The sequence below is a fragment of the Sus scrofa genome, chromosome 7 (assembly GCF_054392235.1).
Source record: "Sus scrofa isolate SSC_HxYL_T2T_F1_AM1 chromosome 7, Sscrofa_HxYL_maternal_Yorkshire_Landrace_v2.0, whole genome shotgun sequence".
Classification (NCBI taxonomy): domain Eukaryota; kingdom Metazoa; phylum Chordata; class Mammalia; order Artiodactyla; family Suidae; genus Sus; species Sus scrofa.
Window position 1 is genome coordinate 124,186,677 of NC_139389.1, and position 24,038 is coordinate 124,210,714.

Genomic DNA, 24,038 nt, shown 5'->3' on the forward strand with positions numbered 1-24,038 from the left:
TTGGGTTTATTTTATATGGCACTCATTGTGCTTCCTGGATTTGAGTGACTGGTTCCTTCCCCATGTTAGGGAATTTTTCAACTATTATATCTTCAAATGTTTTTTTTCTGTCCTTTTCTCTCTCTATTCTCCTTCTGGCACCCCTATAATGCAGATGTTGGTGTGTTTAACATTGTCCCAGAGTTCTCTGAGACTCTCTTCATTTCTTTTTAATCTTTTTTCTCTTCTCTGTTCCACATCAGTGATTTCCATTAGTCTGTCCTCCACCTCGCTTATTCGTTCTTCTGCCTCCTGTATTCTGCTGTTGGCTGCTTCTAATGAATTTTTTATTTCAGTTATTGTATTTTGCATCTCTGCTTGCTTAAGTTTTAAATCCTGTATTTCTTTGCTCAGTGTTTCCTGTAAATTATCAGTCTTTGCCTCCAGTTAATGTCCAGTGTCTTGCATCATCTTCAGCATCATCAGTCTTAAGTCTTTCCTGATTATCTCCAGATCACTTAGCTGTTTTTCTGGGGTTTTTTCTTTCTCCTTTATCTGAGTTATAGTTCTGCCTTTTAATTTTTATAGGTTTTTGGTATGGTGTCCTTTTTGCATGCAATTGAGTTGTAGCTTCTCTTACTTCTAATGTCTGCCCCCCTTAAATAGTGTCCTTCTTTGTCTTTCTTTATGGCCTTTGTTTTAAAGTCTATTTTGTCTGATAGGAGTCTTGCAGCTCCTGCTTTCTTATCTTTTCCATTCACATGAAATACCTTTTTCCATCACTTCATTTTTAATTTATATGTGTCCTTTGCTCTAAGGTGAGTCTCTTGTAGGCAACATACTGTAGGCTCTTGTTTTTTTATCTAGTCTGCCACTCTGTGTCTTTTGATTGGAGCATTCAGTCCATTGACATTTAGGTAGTTATTAATAAATACTTATTTATTGCCATTTTAAACCTTATTTCCCAGTTGATTCTATGTTTCTCCTTTGTTTGTTTGTTTTTGGTTGGATGATTTATTTTATGCTTGTACCCTTTTCTTTTTATTTTTTGTGAATGTATTTTTTGGTTTTGATTTGTGGTTGTCCTGGTTTTGAAGTATGTTAACCCCTTCCTTTATCTGATAGTTGTATAGCCTTAAACACATTCTTTAAAAAAAAGCGTCTAGGTTTTCTTATTTTCCTTCTCCACATTTTATGATTTTGATGTCCTTTTTTTAGAATCTTCATGATTATCATTATGTTGTTCCTTGTGTTTATCATCACTTTTACAATAGTTTTTCCCTTTTAGGTCTGTTTACTGGCTTATTTAAGAGATTACTTTGCAATTGTGGTTTCTTTCATCCTATTTCTTCTTATTTTTTATGTAGAGGAACCCCTTACAGTATTTCTTTTAGAATGGGCTTCTTAGTTTTTGTTTGTTTTGGAAATTCTTTATTTCTCCTATTTTAAAATGATATTCTTGGTGGGTAGAGTATTCTAGGCTGCAGTTTCTCCCTTTTGGAACTTTGAATGTATCTTGCTACTCTCTCTGGCTGGTAGTGTTTCTGTAGAGAAACCAGCCGATAGACTTATTGGGGTTCCCTTATAATTAAGTCTTTGTTTTTCTCTTGCTGCCTTTAGAATCTTCTCTTTATTTTTAAATTTTGCCATTTTTATTATAAAATGTCTTGGGCATGTTTGGGTTCATCTTGTCTGGGGCCCTCTGTGATTCCTGTATTTTGATATCTGTTTCCTTTAGATTTGGAAAGTTTTCAGCCATAATTTCTTGAAATATATTTTCAATCCCCTTTTCGTCTGTTCCTGAAATCCCTATTATGTATGGATTGGTCCACTTTATATTATCCCATAGATTTCTTATATTGCTTTCATGTTTTTTCATTTGGTTTTCTGTCTGCTGTCCTAATTGGGTGATTTCCATTATTATCTTCCATGTTACTGATTTGTTCATTTGCATTGTTCATTTTGGTCCTCAGTGCCTTGCACTCAGGTTGCATCTCTGCAAATTAATTTTTTAATTTTTCTTGGCTCCTCATATTTTCTAGTTTCTTCTAAAGTAATCTGCATTACTGTTTATATCCACTCTTTAATTTCTTAATATTTCCCCGTAATTCCTTCAGTATGTTCACGGTCTTCTTTTTGAACTCACTGTCTGCCAGACTGCAGAGGTCTGTTTCATTGTTTGCTCCATCAGGTGAATTTTCCTGTTCTTTTAACTGGGAATTGTTGCTGAGCTTCTAAATTTTGTTTATATTTTTCCTATTCTCTGAATTTAGGGAAAACAACTACTGTACTCTCTGGAGAACTATTTATATGCACGAATGCCCCTGGGTATTTTGTGAGGGCTTACTATTTATTTTTGGCATGAGAGTTTGGATACTTGCTGTCTCTTTCCTCAGTGCATACAGAGTTATCCCCTTGATAGGGTGCTGCTCATGCTTCCAGGGAGATGGAGGCAGTGGGCAGGGCTAGTAGCCAGTGCCTTGTTTCTGGGCCCTTGACAGTAGCAAGGACCTGTGCGAAGGTGGCACAGGCTGCTCCTAGTTGCAGGGCCCTAGAAGTGGTAGTGACCCTCAGGAAGGTTTAGGCGGTGCCCAGAACATTTGGCAGTGGCAATGGCAGGGCATGTGCATTCACAGGAGAGTGAGAGCAACAGCAGGTAGTGCTTGGTTGCAGTGGCCTCTTCTGTGTTGACTGGGGCCACATGTGGTGGCTGTTTATATCTTGCTGGCTTGACCCTACCGCCTGTATAGACCACCCAAGAGGCCCCCTGTTGTGCTTAGCCAATGCAGGAGGTGCCACCACCTATAGCCCACACAAGAGGCACCTTGCCACCCTCTGAGAGTACACCCCTGCACAGAGAAAGATACTCTCCTATGGCTGTCTGCCCCTCCTCCTCTTGACCTCCCCAACAAGGGCACCTTGCTTCTCTTGAGGGCCCAGACCTCTCCTGATTTCCCTCGCCTGTGGTACTCCACTCCCCAGCCCTTGGCACCCTGTTCCCTAGCCCTTCAGGCTGTTTCCACACAGCCTACCCTAGTCCTCTCCCTGAAACTGACCTCCAGAGCTTGAGTCTCAGTGCCCAGCCCCTTTCCAAGCATTTCAGGCTATGGTGTGCCAAGAGGTGGTACCCATGGTTTGTGCACCTCTCTCTGCTTTGCCCTCCTCAGTCTGGCTGCTGTGCTTTTCTCTGAGTCTTTGAGGTCCCTCCGTCTTGGCTGATATCCCCATCAGTTAGGTGGCTTCCCAGGGTGTGGGTTCCTTTCCTCTTTCTAAGCTCTCTCTCAGGAGTGGTAGTCCCATCCTCATTCTCCCTCACCCTTCTTTTTTTCCTTTTGTTTACCCAGTTATGTGGAAAGTTTCTTGCCCTTTTTGGAGGTTTAAGGTCTTCTGCCAGTGTTCAGTAGATGTTCTGTGTGAATCGTTCTACATGTAGATGGGTTTTTTTTTTTTTTTTTTTGATGTGTTTAGGGAGAAGGTGAGTTATCTGTCTTACTCCTCTGCCATCTTGATCCCACTCCCTGTATTTTGTTCTTTTGATATGAGACATTACATTGATTTTTCAGATGTTAAACAATCGTGCATTCCTGGGATAAATCCCATTTCATCATGGTGTCTAGTTTTTTATGTGTTGCTAGATTCGTTTTTTAGTATTTTGTTGAGAAATTTTATGACCATATGCATAAGGTATTGCTTTGTAGTTTTCTTGTGATGTCTGTGTCTGAATTTGGTATGAAGGAATACTGCCTCACAGAATGAGTTAGGAAGTGATCCTTCTTCTGGTTTTTAGAAGAATTTGTGAAAATTTGGAGAATTCAGTTTTGAAACCATTTTTCTTGTGGATAATTTTTTGATCACTAATCCAATCTCTTCAAGTATTACATACGTCTGTTCAGATTGTCTTGTTCTTTTTTGTTATTGATATAATTTACATTATATTACATTATTATATTACATCTATTACATTACATTGTATTAGTTTCAGGTGTACAACATAATTACTTAACATTTGTATGTATTCCAAAATGATCACCACAGTAAGTCTAATGAACATTCATCATCTCACAGAGTTAGATTTTTTTCTTGTGATGAGAACTTTGAAAGATCTTAATGTATAATACTGTATTATTAACTAAAGCCACCATGTACATCCTTACGACTTGCTTATTTTATAAGTGGAAGTTATACCCTTCACTTTAAGCCCTTTGAGCCCCTTCAACCATTTGCCCACTGTCTGTCCCCCACCTCTGACAATCCCTAATCTAATCTATTCTCTGTATCTATGAGTTTGGTTTGTTCTTATAAAATTCCACATATAATTGATAACATACAGATTTGTCTTTCTTTGACTTATTTCACTTACCATAATGCCTTCAAAGTCCATCCATGTTTCAGATGGCAAGATTTCTTTTTTTATGGTTTAATAATATTATTCCATTGTATATATATACCATATTGTCTTTATCCATTCATCCATCGATGGACACTTAGGTTGCTTCCATGTCTTGGCTATTGTAAATAATGCTTCAGTTAATATGGGGAGAAGGTACATATATCTTTTCAAGTGAGTGCTTGTTCCTTTTGGATGAATACCCAAAAGTGAAATTGTAGTTACATTGTAGTTCTAATTTTAATTTTTAATTAAATTTTTTGGCCATGTCCATGGTATACCTAAATTCCCAGGCCAGAGATTTAACATGCACTGCAGCTATAACCAGCACCACAGAGGTAACAGCGCTGAATCCTTAACTCTCTGAGCCACAAGGAGAACTCCAATTTTTTAAAAAAATAAATTTTATTGAAATATAGGTTGACTTACAATCTGGTGTTAATTATAGGTGTATAGCAAAGTAAATCAATTATACGTGTACATACATATGTCCATTTTTATTGCCATATAGGTTATTACAGAATATTGAGTATATTTCCCTGTGAATATATACTAGGTCCTTGTAGTCATCTATTTTATGTAGAGTAGTGTGTATGTGTTAATCCCACCCTCCTAATTTACCACTCTTTCCTCCCCATAGTTTCATTTTGGTAACTGTAAGTTTGACTTCAAAGTCTATGAGTTTGTTTTTGTTCTGTAAATAAGTTCTTTTCATATCATTTTTACTAGATTCCACATATAAGGATATCATATATTTGTCTTTGTCTGACTTATTCCACTTCATGTGGTAATCTTTAGGTCCATCCATGTTGCTGCAAGCGGCATTATTTCATTCATTTTTATGGCTGAATAAATTGTATCCCTTCTTCTTCAGCCATTCTTCTGTTGATGGACTTTTGGGTTGCTTGGTAGTTCTGTTTTAACTTTTTGAGGAACCTTCATACTGTTTTCCATAGTTGCCTGCACCAGTTTACATTCCCACCAACAATGCACATGGGTTCCACTTTCTCTATATCCTCGCCAATATTTATTATCTCTGTCTTATTGGTAATAACTATTCTAACAGATGCGAAGTGATAGCAAGTTGTGGTTGTGATTTGCATTTCTCTGATGATTAGTGATGTTGAAAACTTTTTCACCTGCCTGTTGTAAGATGGCTTATTCAGGTGTTCTGCCCACTTTTTAATTGGATTGTTTGTTTTTTGCTATTGAATTGTATGAATTCTTAATATATTTTGGATATTAACCCTTTATCAGATAAATAATTTGGAAATATTTTCTCCCATCTGGTAGGTTGCCTTTTCATTTTATTGATGGTTTCCTTTGCTATGCAGAAGCTTTTTAGTTTGATGTTGTTCCACTTGTTTATTTTTGCCTTTGTTGCCTAATCCAAAAAAATCTTTGTCAAGAATGATGTCAGTGAAATGAATACCTATGTTTTCTTATAGGAGTTCTATGGTGTCAGGTCTTACATTTAAGTCTTTAATCCATTTTGAGTTAATTTTGGCATATGGTGTAAGATAGTGGTCTAGGAGTTCCCATTGTGGCACAGTGGAAACAAATCTGACTAGTATCCATGTGGATGTGGGTTCATCCCTGGCCTCACTCAATGGGTTGGGGGTCTGGTGTGCCGTGAGCTGTGGTGTAGATTGCAGACACAAATTGGATCTGGTGTTGCAGTGGCTATGGTATAGGCCGGCAGCTGTTGCTCCAGTTTAACCCCTAGCCTGGGAACATGCATATGCCATGGGTGCAGCCCTAAAAAGCAAGAGGAAAAAAAAATAGTGGTCTAGTTTCATTCTTATGCTTGTGTCTGTCTGGTTTTCCCAACACCATTTATTGAAGAGACTTTCCCCATTCATTATATATTGACTCCTCTGCCATGAATTAATTACCTGTGTATATATAGGTTTATTTGGGGGCACTCTGTTCTGTGCCAGTGATCTGTGTGTCTGTTTTTATGCCCATTCCATACTGTTTTGATCGCTACAGCTTTGTAATATAGTTTAAAATCAAGAAGTGTTATTCCTTTAGCTTTATTCTTCTTTCTTAAGATTGTGTTTGATATTCAGGGTCTTTGTGGTTCCTTACAAATTTTAGTATTTTTTTTCTATTTATGTCAGAAGTGCCATTGGAATTTTGGTAGGGATTATAGTGAATCTGTAGTTTGCTTTGGGTGGTATGGACATTTTAACCATATTATTTATTCTAATCCATGAGCACAGAGTATCTTTCCATTCATTTGTGTCTTCCGTTTCTTTAATCAGTATCTTAACATTTTCAGTGTGTATATCTTTCAGCTCCTTGGTTAAAATTATGCCTAGATATGTTATTCCTTTTCATGCAGTTTTAAATGAGATCTTTTAAAGTTCACAGATAATTTCTTATCTGTGTTTGGAAATACCACCCATTTCTTTTTTTTTGGATTTTTTTTTTCTGTTAGAGGTAAAATTGACACATAGCAGCATATAAGTTTAAGGTGTACAGTATAATGATATGACTTAAATATATTGTAAAATGATTACCATAATAAATTTAGTTAACATTTATCACCTCAGGTAGATACCAAACAAGAGAAAAAAAACTTTTTTCCCTGTAGTGAGAATTTTTAGGATTTACTCTCTTAGCAGTTTTCCAGTATACCATAGAACAGTGTTAATTATAGTCATCATGTCATTATACTTTTTGAAAGAATTATTTTTATTTTTTATTTTTATTTTTTGGCTTTTTGCCTTTTCTAGGGCCACTTCCCATAGCATATGGAGGTTCCCAGGCTAGGGATCTAATTGGAGCTGTAGCCACTGGCCTACGCCAGAGCCACAGCAACCTACACCACAGCTCACGGCAATGCCAGATCCTTAACCCACTGAGCAAGGCCAGGGATCGAACCCGCAACCTCATGGTTCCTAGTCGGATTCATTAACCACTGCATCATAACGGGAACTCCAAGAATTATTTTTAGTGACTGCATAATATTCTTTGGATAGATAATTTACTTACCTATTCTCTTTCAGTTGGTCATTTAGATTTTTACTGATTTTTCACAGTTCCCAATAACAATAGGAATAGTAGGTGGAGTTGTGATTTACAGGTGATACTGATAAATTAATTCCCAGATATTAGTTCTAATCTGGATCAGGGCCAAGTTTGCTAGTTGTATTAGTAGGAGGTTGGAAGTTAATAGTTAAGTTGCTGTTAACTTTTATCTGATGGTAAACTTGTAGCTTGGTTTGGAGCATGTTTCTAAGCTTTTTCAATGTACATATAGTTTTATTCTTAATTTAATTTCTCTTTCCTTGTTTACTGAGCTATTTCCTTGTCTAGGGCTTGATGATACTACAAAAAATAGTGCAAAACCCTTTAACTGAATTCCCCCACATTCTTGGTTACTTTCTGGGATAAGTGCTGAGAATTATCCACTTCATTCCACAAAGTAGTTCCTGTGTTTTAAAAGGATCAAAGAATAAAAGAAGAAAATATAAATATATATGAAAATGGAATCATGAAAACTAAATCCTAAGATAAAAGTTTAAGCCTAAGGGGAAGCTTTAGAACACAGAAATATGGCCCAGAGGGCCCCAACAGTTATTAGCATTGAGATTAAATTAGGCCCTTAATTGCCATATTAATGCAGAAACTCTATTCAGTCACATAATTCACAATAATCTCAAAATGAAAACATCATGCATTAGAAAGTGAAGCACTTTGTGGAAAACAGAAATAGTCTGTTCAGTCTACTTTGTAAATTATATTTCATGATTGTTCTCAAGAAATAGCTTTTCATTGAGGCATATACTGCATAAGTAAAACACCCTAATGGTGGCTCCTATATACATTCAAAAGATATGCAGCTTGTTCAGCTGCATTTGATGTGGAACTCCTAACATCTCTTTAAATTTATTCATTTTGACTAAATAATGTGTTCATATCACGTAGTTTAAAATATACCAAGTATAAAAGTACATACAGTCTTTTTTTAGGGTTCTGAGGGTTATTTGAACCGTCAAATGAGATCAAGAAAAAAAACAGTTTATCAGACAATTTCATACTGAGCTTGGAGAAAGAGGAATGAATGGCAGTAAGTGTATTCTCAAAATATTGATTCATTGTGACTTCTGTGCTACCTGTGGCTGGGGCTAACTTCATGGACATGTGACTTGTATGGTCTCAGAGTTTCCTGCACTTGGTTTAATGTTCTGCTCTTGCTGTCTTGAATTGCTTTTGCTACATCCCATAGATTTTGAATTGTTGTGTCTTCACTGTTATGTGTCTCTAGGTATTTTTTTTAGTTATTATTTTAGGGCCACACTCACAGCATGTGGAAGTTCCCAGGCTAGGGGTCCAATCAGAGCTATAGCTGCTGACCTATGCCACAGCCACAGCAACACCAGATCCAAGCTGTGTCTGCTGCGACCTACGCAATGCCAGATCCTCACCCCACTGAACGAGTCCAGGGATCAAACCTGCATCCTCAAGGATGCTCGTCAGATTTGCTTCCCGCTGAGCCGTGGCAGGAACCCCTCTAGGTGTTTTTTTATTTCTTCTGTGATTTCTTCAGTGATCTATTGGTTGTTTAGTAGCATATTGCTTAGTTTCCATATGTTTGTGATTTTTGCAGTTTTTATCCTTGTTGTTCCTTGTTATTTTCTAGTCTTGTAGCATTGTGATCAGAAAAGATGTTTGATATGATTCCAGTTTTCTTAAATTTACTGAGGCTTGATTTATGGCCCAGAATTTGATCTATCCTAGAGAATGTTCTGTGTGCTTGAGAAGAATGTGTATTCTGCTGCTTTTGGATGAAGTATTCTATAAATACCTGTTAAGTCTGTTTGGTCTAATGCATCCTTTAAGGCCTGTGTTTCCTTGTTGATTTTCTGTCCATTGCTATAAGTGGGGTATTAAAGTCCCCATTATTATTGTGTTATTGTTGACTCCTTTTAAGGCTGTTACCAGTTGCCTTATATATTGAGGTGCTCCTATGTTGGGTACCTGTATATTTACAATTGTTATGTCTTCTTGGATTGATCCTTTGATCATTATGTAATGTCCTTCTTTGTTTCTTGTAATATTCTTTATTTGAAGGTCTATTTTGTCTGATACAAGTATTGCTACTCCAGCTTTCTTTGGATTCCCGTTTGCATGGAATATTTTCTTCCATTCTCTTACTTTCAGTTTGTGTCCCTAGAACTGAAGTGGGTCTTTTGTAGACAGCATATAGAGGAATTTCTTTTTGTATCCATTCAGCCAGTCTCTGTCTTTTGGTTGGAGCATTTAGTGCATTGACATTTAAGGTAATTATTGATATGTATGTTCTTATTTCCATTTTGTTAACTGTTTTGGATTTGGTTTTGTTCGTCTTTTTTCTTCCCTTCTCTTGTTCCTTTCTCTTGTGGTTTGATAACTATCTTTAGTGTTGTGTTTGGATTGCTTTTTTTTTTTTAGAACTTGTCTATCTATGCTGAATTTTTGGTTTTTGGTTAACCATGAGGTTTTGGTATAGGAGTCTATATATTTACAAGATAGTTCTAAAAGTTGCTGGTCTCTTGTTTTTTTTTTTTTTTTTTTTTTTTTTTTTTTTGTCTTTTTGCTATTTCTTGGGCCGCTCCTGTGGCATATGGAGGTTCCCAGGCTAGGGGTCAAATCGGAGCTGTAGCCACTGGCCTATGCCAGAGCCACAGCAATGCGGGATCCGAGCCACGTCTGCAGCCGACACCACAGCTCACGGCAACACAGGGTTGTTAACCCACTGAACAAGGGCAGAGACGGAACCCGCAACCTCATGGTTCCTAGTCAGATTCGTTAACCACTGCGCCACGACGGGAACTCCTGGTCTCTTAATTGTAAACACATCTCCTAAATCCTGCATTTGTACCCTCCTCTTCTCACGACTCTGGTTTTGGTATCATATTTCTGTGTGGGTGATTTCCTACCTTTACTATACGTTTGCCTCTACTGTTGAGCCCTCTCATTTGTAATTTTCCTGTTTCTAGTTGTGACCTTTTATTTTCCACCTAGAGAAGGTCCTTTATTATTTGTTGTAAAGCAGGATTAGTGGTGCTAAATTCTCTTAGTTTTGTTTGTCTGTAAACTTTTGATTTCTCCTTCAAATCTGAAAGAGTCTTGATGTGTAGAGTATTCTTGTTTGGAGTTTTTTTTCACTTTATCACTTTTAAGTATATCATGCTACTCTAGTCTGGCTTGCAGACTTTCTGCTGAAAAACCAGCCAGTAACCTTGTTGGGGTTCCCTTGTTTGTTATTTGTTGCTTTTTCCTAAGCTGCTTTCAGTCTTTTCTTTTTGTCTTTAATTTTGGTCAGTTTCATTAAGATGTGTCTCAGGGTTTTCCTCCTTAAGTTTATTCTATATGGTATTCATTGTGCTACCTGGATTTGAGTGAGTGATTTCTTTCCTGTGTTAGCAAAGTTTTCATCTCTTATCTCCTCAGATATTTTCTCTGGCTCTTTTTCTCCCTCTTCTCCTTCTGGCACCCCTATAATGTCAATGTTGGTGCTTTTGAAATTGTCCAGAATTCTCTTAGACTGTCTCATTTCTTTTCATTCTTTTTTCTTTATTCTGTTCCACATCAGTGATTTCCACCATTCTGTCCTCCACCTCACTTATTCATTCTTCTGCCTCCTGTATTCTGCTTGGTTCCTTCTAGTGAATTTTTTATTTTGGCTATTGTATTTTGCATTTCTACTTGTTTAATCTTTAAGTCTTCGATTTCTTTGTTCAACATTTCTTGTAATTTATAGATCTTCGCCTTACAATTTTTTTCCAAGATCTCAGATCATTTTTACAATCATCATTTCTAAAGTCTTTTTCATGGAGGTTGTTTATCACCAGTTCACTTAGTTGTTTTTCTGGGATTTTGTCTTATTCCTTCATCAGTCTCATATTTCCCTGTCTTTTCATTTGTGTAGCATTTTGTGTGGTCTCCTTTTTTCACATTACAGGTTTGTAGCCTCTCTTGCTTATGGTGTCTGCTCCCTTGTGGGTAAAGTTGATACAGGGACTTGTAGCAGGCTTCCTGATGGGAGGGACTGGTGCTGGCCCATGGGTATGTAGAACTGAGTCTTGTCCCTCTGGTGGGTGGGACTTTGTCTCTGGGTGTGATTAGAGGTAGCTGTAGCCTAGGAGGACTTGTTAGGCAGCCAGTTTGCTGATGGGTGGGGCTGCGTTCCCACCCTCTTTGTGGTTTGGCCTGGGGTTTCTCAGCCCTGATGGGCAGGGCCAGATTTTTCCAAAATGGCAGCTTCCAGGGAGCTCATGCTGATGATTATTCCCTGGACCTCTGCCTCCATTGTCTTGTCCCCATGGCAAGCCACAGCCACTCTTTGCTTTCCCAAGAGACCCTCTAAGACCTAGAGGTAGGTCTGGCCCAGATTCTTACGGAGTCCCTCCACTGACCTGGAACCCAGTGCCCATGAAACCTTTGTGCTCCCTCCAAGGGTGGAGTCTCTGTTCCCCACAGTCTTGTGGAGCTCCTGCACACAAATGCCACTGGCCTTCAATCCCAAATACTCCTGGGGCTTCTCCAAGCCAGACTCCCTGGCTGGGAAACCCTACATGGTGTTCAGAACTCTCCTGTGGGAAAGCCTCCACAATGTAATTATTTTCGAGTTTGTGGGTCACCCACCCAGTGGTATGGGCTTGCTGGTAGTGCCCTCTTCTACCATCTTGATGTAGCTTCTTTGTCTTTGGGTGTGAGATCTTTTCTGGTAGTTTCCAGTCCATTTTGTTGATGGTTCTTCAGCAATTAGTTGTTTATTTGTGTTTTTATGAAAGAAGTAAGCTGAAGTCTTTCTACTCTGCCATCTTGTCTCTGAATCCAAAACACCACATCGCCAAGTTCTGTGTATTAATTTTATACCCTGTGACTTTACTGAATTTATTTATTAGTTCTAATTATTTTTTGATAGAATCTTTAGTTTTCTCTATATAATATCATCTTCATAGTGACAGTTTTACTTTTCTGATTTGGATGCCATTTATTTCTTTTTTAATGCCTAATTGTTCTGTCTAGGACTTGCAGGCCATTGCTGAAGAAAAATGATTACAGTGGGCATCCTTGTCTTGTTTCTGATCTTAGAAGAAAAGCTTTCAGCATTTTACCATTTGTAAAATCTGTGGGCTTGGAGTTCCTGTTGTGACTCAGTGAAAACGAATCTGACTAGTATCCATGAGTTTGCAGGTTCGATCCCTGGTCTTGCTCAGTGGGTTAAGGATCAGGCGTTGCCCTGAGCTGTGATGTAGGTTGCAACAGCTGTGGTGTAGGTTGCTGTGGCTGTGGCATAGGCGATTTGACTCCTAACCTGGGAATGTTCATATGCCTCGGGTGTGGCCCTAAAAAGACAAAAAACAAAAAAAACAAAAACAAAACAACCCTCCATAGCCTTGTCATATATGGCTCTTATTTTGAGTTATGTTCCCGGTATACCCACTTTGTTGAGAATTATCGTAAATGGATGCTGGATTTTGTCAAATGCTTTTTCTTCATCTCTTGAGATGATCATCATTATTTTATCCTTTATCTTGTTAATGTGATTCCCACCCTTTCTTTGGTCATGCCTGCAGCAGTTTCTGGGCCAGGGATTGAACGTGAGCCACAGCAGTGGCAGCATAACCCACTATGCCACCAGAGACCTCCTGTGATCCTTTTAATGTATTGTTGGATTTGTTTTGCTAATGTTTAGGATTTGTTGTTGTTGTTGTTTCGGGTTTTTTTGTTTTTTAGGGTCACACCCATAGCACATGGAAGTTCTCAGGCTAGGGGTCAAATCGGAGCTACAGCTGCTGGGCTACACCACAGCCACAGCAATGTGGGATCCAAGCCGTGTCTGTGACCTACACCACAGTTCACAGCAACGCCAGATCCTTAACCCACTGAACGAGGCCAGGGATCAAACCTGCGTCCTCATGGATACTAGTCAGATTTCGTTTCCACTGAGCCATGTCAGGAACTCCTTGTTGAAGATTTCTGCTTCTATGTTTATCAGGAATATTAGCCTATAATCTTCTTTTCTTGTTGTCTGGTTTTGGTATCAGGGTAATGCTAGCCTCATAAAATGAATTTTGGAAGTGTTTTCTCTCTTCTAAACTTTGGAAGATTTTGACAAGGAATGTTACTAATTTTTAAATATTTGATAGAATTCACTAGTGAATCCACGGATTTGTTTGTTGGGATGTTTTTGATTACTGGTTCAAAGTCCCTGCTAATAATTGGTCTGTTCAGATTTTTGTCTATTTCTTTATGTCTTGCTAGGAATTTGTCCGTTTCATCTAATTTATTGGCATAGTTATTCACAGTATTCCGTTATACTCTTTTTGTTTCTGTAACAGTATCCCAACCAATTATCTTACATTTCTGATTTTAGTATTTCAAGTCTTTTTTTTTTTATTATTATGTTACTGTTTTTGTGAACACCCAAGGCTGTGTGTTCTTCCATGCCAATCAAGTCAGCCACTTCCAGAAATGAAACTGCTTTTCACTGTTGTCCTGCATTAGTAGAATCACCTAGCTGGTTGAGCTAAGTAAGGGAGTAGTGGGAGGTGAGAATGGGAGTAACCCAGGCCAAAATGCCATAGACTCTTTTTTTTTTTTTTTTTTTTTTAAATATCAGAGCCATAGCCATCTCCCTTCAGGTTTGAACTACATTAATATATCACCATCTATTGAATATATACCATTAGAATAGTTGCTTTACATGTGTACCTATTCTGTGGTCCTCACACGAGTTTCCCATTACAGATGGGGAAACCAGGCTCAAGGATTTTGTCTAAGGTCTCAGTAGCAGAGTTAAGAATTCAAACCCAGGCCATTCTGACTATGCTGTTGCCCTCATACCTTGTCTCTGTCTGCAACTTTTCATTACTTTCTCCCAGGAAATTTGTTATTGGTATCAGTGTGATTTAACAACATGTGTGGCTTATGTACTGAGACTTCTTCAGTGCTCATTCAAACTCCTGTTCATTTTATCCCCTCCCTGGCATTCTAGGCTCCAAAGCAGGTCCTTAAAGGGCTTGTCTGGCCCTTTGTATGGGACAGCTTTAGGTGAAAGTTTTTCACTAATAACAATTCAAGTAACATTCAGACCCTTTTTGAAAGCCACCAGAAAATTCATAAAGCCAGATTTTTCTGGGCTTTTGGTGTGATGGGACACCTACTTCTCACGAGCCAAACAGAACCATCTAGGTTAAAAAACATGTGTCCCTGTTTCCCGTCTTCTTCCAGAGTAGTATTGTAGAAGGATGAGAAAACTTGAAGTAGCAATTTCTTTGTGAACTACAGTAGCATCAGAGCAAAATTAATTTGATCTTTTTCCTGGCAAGACATCAGAAACACATTCTTTTATAAATGTACTTAATGCTAAAATGCAGTACTACAATTTGAATGGCTCTTTATCCAAAATGTTATTCTTTCAGAAATGAAGAAAAGCCACTCTTTTCATCATTCCTGTGACATGTCCACTGATTCTACCTAAGAAATCTACCCGAGCAATCTACCTATATATCTAATCACCTACACCTGGGCCTGCCTTCCAGGAAAGAGACCATTATATAAGAGTTTAAGAGCAGGAGATTTTAGTAAACATCAGACCAACAGATGAGTAGTTTGTAAATCTAGAGCTTATAGCTAGGCCCAGCGACAAAAGGCAGGGGTCTTCAGAACTGTGACCAACAGACCAGTAAGAGAATTAAGAGTTAGAGATGCTAGAGGCCAGGATGATTCATCTGAGTAGAATTTTAGTTGTTAAAATGACTCAATTTTACAATAGTTGTAAAAATTATATGAACCTCGAGTAGCCCTGTGTTAGTGTTACTAACCTAAGGCTCAACGGTACAAAGGCGAGGACAGAGGTTTTGAGTCCTCCTCCCCTTTATAGACAGAGGGACTTCTGTGATCAAGAATGAGTCAAACGTGACTGTGTAAGGCTATCGGGTAACTCTCCCCGTCTGTATGCACGTTACTCAGTCTTTGCTCAGTCATCCAGTAAACACTCGGAGATCCATCTGTGGGCTATCACGCTAGATACAAGGGCTACAAAACTGAGAAAGATATAACCCCTTTCTTCCAGCTGAGTGTCAGGGGAGCACTTTGGAATCATGACTGAGTTCATCAAGCAGACAAGGCTAGAAGAGCACGCAGAGGGGTACATGACAGATTGAGGCATTCTTAGGGCATGGCATGAATGGATCGGGGACATGTTAGTGAGGTGGGGGCTGGAACTTGGGAAGATGGTACCCAAAATGGAACCCTAGCAAATTCCAGCATTTAGGAGGTAACAAAGGGAGCTATCGGAAAGTAGGAAGGGTCAGAAATGTTAAAACCCATGATGTTAGAGAAGCCAAGAGAGTAAGACATCAAGACAGTGGATAACAGCAAACACTGCCTAAATGCCAAGATAAGGATGGAAAGGGATCCCCTCAATTTGTAGGTAGGGTGTGATTTGCACCATGTTGGAAATACAGAGAAGTTAAAAACCCACTTAACATCACGTTGAATAAATCACTATGCCCCGAGTCCATGGTTAAGAACTTACCTAGCAAGGCGGAAAGGTCAAGGGAAGTTGTGTCTCCAACCAGGGTTATTTTAAGGACCAAGACATCTGACTCCTGCAGTTAGCACATTTATCTATTTGAAGACAGCCTCCCTACAGTCTCCTTTTAAAATATCATTCCCAAGAGCCAAGATATAGTATTAAAGCCAAAGAGAAACCCAAACCGATTAAGCACTGAGAACCACAGTGTACTGATGATTGCTGCCCTTTCTCACGTGTCCGTGTCCTGCTACCATGGTGTGATAATCCATCCCATAAAAATTTGGTTTGGTAATCCTCTTGCTTGAAATGGAGGTTTTGGCAGAAAAAGTTAATACAACCTATATAAAAGAATTTTGAGGGTCCTAAATTTCCCTCTAAAGCGATTCTGACAGTGCTGTTTAAACAGTTATTAATGGTGAATACTAGAAATATGTTGATAATTTAGGTTAGCCATTTAAAGAAATCTTCCAGTTTAAACTTGGAAGCTTTGCGAAGACCACTGCTTACATGAAGAACAAAACCAGGAATGTTCCAGCCTACTCCACACATCCTCATTTCCAAATTCACAAACTTGCATAAATGACATGCGGGGTCTGAGTACAATCACATAGGGGAAACCCATTAGGCTTCATTCTATTAAAAAAAAAAAAAAAAAGCCAGCCTAGCTTTTTTGGACAAGACAGAAATGTCAAGTGTTTTCTGAAGTGATTATCTGTCTTTTCTAGAAATTGTTAGGTAATCTCTGAAAAGTGAAATTTTTTCATTTTTTAAAATGAGCAAAAGAACCAATAGGTATCATTCAAATGGAAAAAATCACATCATTATATTCACATCAGTTATTAAGATAAAGTATTTATACTGAAAAGCATGGACTTTTGAGTCACATGCAGCTGTGTCAGTTCAGGTGTTGTGTTTCTAGCAATTTATTGCTATTAGTTTTCCTCCATGAAACAAGCGGCTTTTAGACTTTTTCTCCTACTAAAGCAGGCTGTCATGTTTCTGCTTCAGTAAAGAAATGCAAGAGTCCATCAAGGGAAAAGCTTCTCTTAAATGTTAAAGGCCAGAGGTTAATATCTTTTTTGTTTTAATTCATCAGATCTCAATTCATGAAAACAAGGGACACTTCTTCCCACTGCCCAATAACCCCCAGGATACCAAGACAATGAAGTGTCAGTCAGAAATGTCAGTTTAAATTATAAGGCACAAAAATTTTGCATGGGTCTTTCTAGGTAATAAAGGAAGACATAATTAACTTAGATCCTATTAAGTTTTTATTTGTAAGATAAGTTGATTAAACTTATTAATTGCCAGAACTGCGACTCAGAAGCAGCTCTATAGTGTAGTGAAATAAACTCGTAGTTGATAACGCACCCGAAGTTTTGTTCAAAAAAATTTAGCCAACAGTAAAACTCTTAATGACTCTAGCAAGTTGTTTGCTTTCTGGTTTTCCATTCAGCTACTCCATATAACCTTGTTTTTGATACCACAATGTACTGAGGGCAAAGCAAAAGATGAGCTAAGGTAGAAGCACACAGTGCTTGCTAGATTATCCAGTGAAAGTATATGATACTTAAAATAGTATCCTTTTCCTAGATATGAATTTTATTCACATTTGTAAATACATTCTTCCTTAAGTTCTAAACTCCTCGCTTTAAAAAAGTGAGGGTATGTGGAATTGAGATACTTTATTTTCATTTCCTTGAAAGAATTTTAGTACACTTAAGACAATAAAAGAACCTATTTAAAAATACTCTTTTGATGGTCCTTTGGCCAGGTATTTATTTAGGAACCACCACTTATAGGCATTCCAAAAGAAATAGTTTAAAAAAAAAGAAGAAAAGAAAAATACAATTAATACAATTTCTCTTACTCTTCGCTTTTTTATTATTCAAAAGTCAAATGTTATTTTTAATCATTCATCCTCAATTTTGATTTAATGTACCATCATTTTCTCAAGATATGAAATTTCAGAATCTCTTTGGAATACTAATTTCACGTTTCTAAGGTTTAACAAAACGGTTGAAATTTTAATTCCACTCTATTTCCCTGAATTCTCAAGACAGTTGCTGATGTAAATTTTAATATAAAATATTTAGTCACAAAATAGTATTGCTTTTTGTATGCACACAGTTGTAAGATTACTTTGCTTTTTGTCAATAAAAACTATACCATCTTTCATAAAACTCTAAACAAAAATTAAGAACTGTGATGTAGAACAAAAATTACACATGGCAAAACAGGTACCAGCACAACGTTAGGTTATATTACATCAAAAAAATTTTTAATGGTCCCAAATATATATACTCAACAACTAAGCATACACTCAGGGGAGAAAAAAAAATCAAAAACAAAATGAAACAAAAAAAAAATTATGACACAAATGACCACATCTAGAATTCCACTCAATCTTTAATCAAGTAGGGACAAATCCCCACTTTAAAAAAAAAAAAAAAAAAAAAAAAATCTGCAGTTTGAAGGGCAAAGGGAACAGATTAAAAAAAGAAGAAACTTTATATTCACCCCTCCCCCACAGAGGTTTTCCAAACCTGTTGTAGCTTGACTAAAATGTTCAGAATGTATGATTTTAAAGGCAGGTCTCTTTATACAAAGAAACTGCTGGCATTCTTAACTAGTGAAGAATTAGGGCCAAAAAGCCTATATTCCTCTCAGTCTCAAACATGGTCCGAGAAAGCATATTCTGATTGTAGCAACTGACCAGTCAATTCAGAGTTCCACTTACAAAACCCCCTGCCCTGTTGGCTTTTTGTTTCCATTTCCTTCCCTGAGAAAAGGGCAATGTGTGGTCCAAGCTGGAGAGCTCAAAGTTAAGTCTTTCCCCTAAATACATAATATCCCCTCCTCCTGCTCCATTGAATTGGCACTTGATGAGCAGAAGTCAAGTGTGCGAGGCTGATCTTTGTCAGTCATTCACAAGAGACCACTGCTTTGTTGTTGATTTTGTAGGGAGAGGGGTGGAGAACCAGTTTTCTCAACAGGTACTGATCACAGGCCGTTGCCATTATTAGGACTCAAACTTTGCTTTCTTTGACAGTGGTAGCGCGTCTTCCTTGTCTTCATCCTCATCATCATCTTCGTCATCATCAGGATAATCTACCAGACCCACGAGGCCTCCCTATTCGGAAATAAGGATTATTTCAAGAAAAAACACGTAGAGACACTTTTAAATGTAGCATTTCTTAAATCTGGATAAAGGTTACCGCCCCCCCCCCCCCCAACACACTAACTGGTTATTTGTGGGAAGTGAGACTATATGCAGCTGAAATTCATTATATATTTCCTAAGCTTTCCATAACAAAATGTTTAAGTAGTTTATGATCCTTGCAAACTAGCCAGGAGACAAACACTAATAACTGAATTTAAAATGTTAAGGCAGTGCCCTAAAATAAATTTTTTAACAGAGTCCAAACAGTATCAAAATTAAAACCACAGAACGTAAGCAGACCGCTAGAAATGAAGGTGCATAGACTATTAGGGGTTAGGAACGTGATTCTGCCCTGTCCCTTCAGCCGTGCTCTAAATCAATGAATCCCAAATGCCAGTCTGCTAAATCCAAGTAAACAAAAGGCAACCAGAAAAACTGGCTTTTATTCTATCACATCTTGCCTACATTTCTAGTGTTAAAGTTTTGATACTTTTACTTGTTTTGGTAAAATGAATTTAAGAGAGTCTAGATATTTAGATTATCTTCTCCCCGTGAAGTCTTCTCTAGGTATTGAGAAAGTGGATAAAATAATTAAACTTTAACATTTCTGTAAATGTTTTGACAAATACAAATGTGAACCTAAGGTTTTAAAATGCAGATAACCAGGATAAGAATATATTCAAACATCTGTCTTGGTCCTAAAAACTTTGAGGAACTTCTCAACTGCTGGTGGGAGAATTATTCTATAGTTCACAAATGTTAAATCAGTTCCCGAAGGACTACTGGTCACAAACACCATTGAGAAAGCTTAAATTAGGTAGGTTTTGGAAGTGAAAAGTGTACCTTGGTAGTAATAGCTGCCGTCTGAGATGTATTTTTAGGGATGGATCCAGGAGAGCCTGGAGATCCTGGGGATCCAGGTGATCCTGGAGAACCAGGCAGATTTGTTGCAGGTGACTGGCTGGTGAGGTTAGTCTTTGTTCCACTAGAGAGAGAAAGCTTGAAACTTGGGCTCTGCCGACCAGAAAGATTCGTTTTCAGAAGCACCTCCTTTTCCTCACTTTCTTTTACTAAAAATGAGAATATTGTCAATAGGTGCAACTGTATTTATCTTTTTAAAACACCCCCAAGTGAGGTGGCACTAAAACACAATTAACCAGCTGACTCCTTTGCTAGAGAACAACACTGAAATTGAGTTTATGAACAAAGCTTATTAGCAAAATACTAAGCACCGTTATCCACTGGACTTTGCAAATGCGAAGGAAGGAACTTTCAGTGTCACGTTCAGCATCCCTACCATTCCTGAAATATCTCACTCAAGTCAAATTAATGTAGTCTATACCTTCACAACACAGCTATTAATTCACACTCTATAATCACTATGTCAAGAAAAGAGGAGAAAACCTTCATTTTTCCTTCCCCGTCTTTTCAACATACATTTCTTCCTCTCCATGAATTTACTTATTGGATCCATAATGTCATCATCATTCTTCGTTTTGTCAGATGGAGACACCACTGCTTCTCCATCTTCCATGTCGTCTTCATCTGTGTTGAACCACATCTCCTCCTCATCTTCTAGTGTTCTGGCGTCTCTTCGGTATCTATGATTCCTCAAAATGGAACGCATACTGTGAGTAAAAAGAAGGAAGTAGAATAAATTAGACCCATAAAGCCTTTCATCTTCAAATACTGCTCCAAATTATAGTCTCCACAGATTAATAAGACAATGGATTAATACACATACTGACCAAAAGAAAAGATTCTACCCAGCATATAATGAAAACCCACACTCGATTTCAAGTGTTATTAGTAGAATCAAACTTCCTATTATCAAAATTGTACTGTTACAGCTAAGTTATTTATTAGACTTGTCAACATTAGGAAATAACAAGTCTTAATTTATGGATTTTAAGATTCCTTAAGGAGTTCCCGTCGTGGCGCAGTGGTTAACGAATCCGACTAGGAACCATGAGGTTGCGGGTTCGGTCCCTGCCCTTGCTCAGTGGGTTAACGATCCGGCGTTGCCGTGAGCTGTGGTGTAGGTTGCAGACGCAGCTCGAATCCCGAGTTGCTGTGGCTCTGGTGTAGGCCGGTGGCTACAGCTCCGATTGGACCCCTAGCCTGGGAATCTCCATATGCCATGGGAGTGGCCCAAGTAATAGCAAAAAGACCAAAAAAAAAAAAATAAAAATTAAAAAAAAAAAAATAAGATTCCTTAAAATTACTTGCAATCTTAGAGCAAATATTTTGTTTTACTTTGGGCACAAGAAAGCTTATTGCCACACCACTGTTTTTCTTTTCTTTTGCGTTATCTAGCTTGACACATGCCTAAGAAAAGTCCACCAGATCATACAGATATCTACCTAACACTGCCGGGAAGCCTGACCCTGACCATTAGGGGAAACCACAGCTTCTGCTTATTTCCCCCTCCCCTGCCAAGCTAAAAAAAGAGCCATCACCATAAACCTGTCACTGGATAAATAGGTTCAAAAATAGATTGTAATCTACCTGTCAAGTTTGGGATTATCTTGCCTTTCTCTTTGCTGTTCAAATCTCAGTTTCAATCCTTTAAATGTCTGTACATAATCTACATCTTCCAGTGCTTTCCAGTAATTTTCAATTACATGAGCAGTTAATGATTTTATATCTTCCTATAAAAAAAGACGGGAAAAATGTTATTTTTGAGGGATATTGCTTCTTAATGGAATTCATAAACCCGAAACAGTTTAACTTCATAAAATTATTATCCAATCTTACAGTGATAAACAAATGAAAACGGGCATAACATAAATTGGCTATTTTAGTTGTCCCCAATTTTTGTTGTACCTCAGAGTCATCAATAGCTCTTTCTAAGGTAAATGCCCAGGTCTCACCCTAGATGATTCTTTTTCAGTAAGTTTGGGTGGGGCCTGAGCATATATATTTTAAAATCACACTACAGAAAAGTGCTGAAGGTGGATGCTGGTGACAGTTGCACAAGAATGTGAATGCACTTAACACCACTGAACTGCACACTTATTAAAACAGTTTAAAGGGCACATTTTATGTTCTGTATATTTTACCCTAATTTTTTTAAAAAAAAGCATGCCACAGATAGTTCTGACACACACCAATGGTTGAGAATTACCAGCCCACTCTATCAGTTAAAAATCAAGTTTGCTCCTTAGAGATACATGGGGAAAGTAAAAAATTCAGAAAACCTCAAAGTTAAAAACAAAATGAACAAAAACCACATCCAAATACTTATGTCAACTATAATTTTACTTTTCTTAAAATGATTACAACTATCCTATAAAGGATTCATAGTTGCTGAGAAAAATTATTTTGTTTTTTGTTAGTCTGCTCTCTCATAAGCTTTTGATAACACTGAAACTTTTCTTTCAAAATCTGCTGCAAATAATCTCAAATAAGTGGAAATACCAACAGTGCATATTTGATTTTCTCAAAAAATTAAAACCGAAATTCTAACTACTAGGTATAGAACCTACCACTCTAATAAATTCAAACATTTCTATTATGGCAGAGTTCATCAGGTTGTAGCGGGATCCATTGTTGAGAAATGCTTTGACTACAGGTTCAAACAAAAAACTTTTCATTATGTAGCGGTTGTAAAACTCATCTTTTAATCCAATAATCTTTCTCTTAAAACGAAGAGCACCTGAAACACAGAGGCACTGTTATTCAAATTATCTACCATTTTCAACTATTCTAGAATTACAAAACAACCTGTTTAATAAACATAGTTCTTCGAGCAATGATATGTTACTGCTTCCAGATGTGTGAACCTAAAGAAAAGGGGTTATCAGAAAGATGTATTCTAAAAGCAGTGTATGTTATCATAGAACACAAGTCTTAGAAAGCCAGAAATGTTCCAGAAATAATGACCAAAGTGTACTTTATATCTGAAATAAGAACTAAGACAAGGCTAATAAATGAGTTAACCTATCATCCTCCTTAAGATGAGAAAATTTCCACAAGTAGCCCTTTGTAGGAAAAACACTTTTATTAGGGCAATCCACTCTATAATTTGATTATTTTTGGACACTCTTATTTTGGTATCAGTTTATGGGTTTACATTTGTTTTGGATGTATTTGCAGAAATGCCATAAACCCACAGAATCTGCATGACCCCAAATTTGCCTTCTCATAGTTTAGGACTCAATTTAGAGAATGTTTTAAAAATGTGGTCCTCTATGCTTATTGTAGCGAGTATGCTTTTTAATTTTTCCCCTAGTTTTTCCTTTTTTATATAATTAATTAGGCTTTAACTTACAGATTAAAAAGTATATTTACATCTTGAGGTATGGGGAGTTACCTAAGTCACCATTCGTCAAGATCCAAATATACTCAAGACAGCTAGACTTCAACAAAGCCCTCTTTTACCTAAATGGAATTATCAGTAAGTTAATGCCCCAGTTATTGTAAACAGTTCAAAAAAGCATACTCACTTCATGCAGTCACATCGTCTTCGGTTGGCAAGATTAAATATTGTGTTTGTATTTTGATTTCTTTGGAGATCATGGAAGTGGCTCGTTAAACTGCCAATTTGTTATTAATCAAGTCCTTCATGAGCAGGTAGCCAGGCAACCATGCTGACACGGTTTCTGGGTAGGAAGGCAGAGGAGTAAAGCAGCTCAATTTTTCTTTAGATGGCAGAAAAGAGGTCCACAAGTGAATGCCCAATTAGGTACAGTTAATTATAAACTGCCTTAACAATCCAACTTATTTAAGAATGTCTCTTACTAAAGAGACACTCTGGGCAGGGAGTTTCAAAATAGTTTATAGGATAGTATATTGCATTTTGTTTTTTCAAATACATAGCGTGGTGAAAGACATTTTAAACAAAAAGCATCATTTTTCTTCGTGATAAGTCATAGCCTAACAAGGGTTTGTTTTCCCAAAACAATGATTTGAGAACTTGTTTTCTCTTTTTAACATGCTACTTGACAGAGGAACTTAAGCGGTTC

The 24,038-nt window shown here is 37.5% G+C and overlaps 2 protein-coding genes across 8 annotated transcripts in view; one reads left to right on the forward strand and one right to left on the reverse strand.

Moving 5' to 3' along the window:
• Positions 1 to 24,038, forward strand: part of LOC106504538 (uncharacterized) — a 77,764-nt gene that overhangs the window by 49,024 nt on the left and 4,702 nt on the right. The window lies entirely within an intron of this gene.
• Positions 17,769 to 24,038, reverse strand: part of PPP4R3A (protein phosphatase 4 regulatory subunit 3A) — a 36,992-nt gene continuing 30,722 nt past the window's right edge. For 3 of the 5 annotated variants that reach the window (XM_005666399.4, XM_005666398.4, XM_084970041.1), the window contains exons 11-15: positions 22,560 to 22,729; positions 21,580 to 21,722; positions 20,509 to 20,699; positions 19,915 to 20,141; positions 17,769 to 19,041 (exon numbers count right to left, since the gene is read on the reverse strand). In XM_005666399.4, coding sequence (XP_005666456.1) covers positions 18,931 to 19,041; positions 19,915 to 20,141; positions 20,509 to 20,699; positions 21,580 to 21,722; positions 22,560 to 22,729 — 842 coding nt within the window. In that variant the 3' untranslated portion in view covers positions 17,769 to 18,930. Of the gene's footprint in view, positions 19,042 to 19,914; positions 20,142 to 20,508; positions 20,700 to 21,579; positions 21,723 to 22,559; positions 22,730 to 23,519; positions 23,676 to 24,038 lie in introns of all 5 variants that reach the window. The other 2 variants (XR_014811293.1, XR_014811292.1) reach the window with 1 other exon arrangement.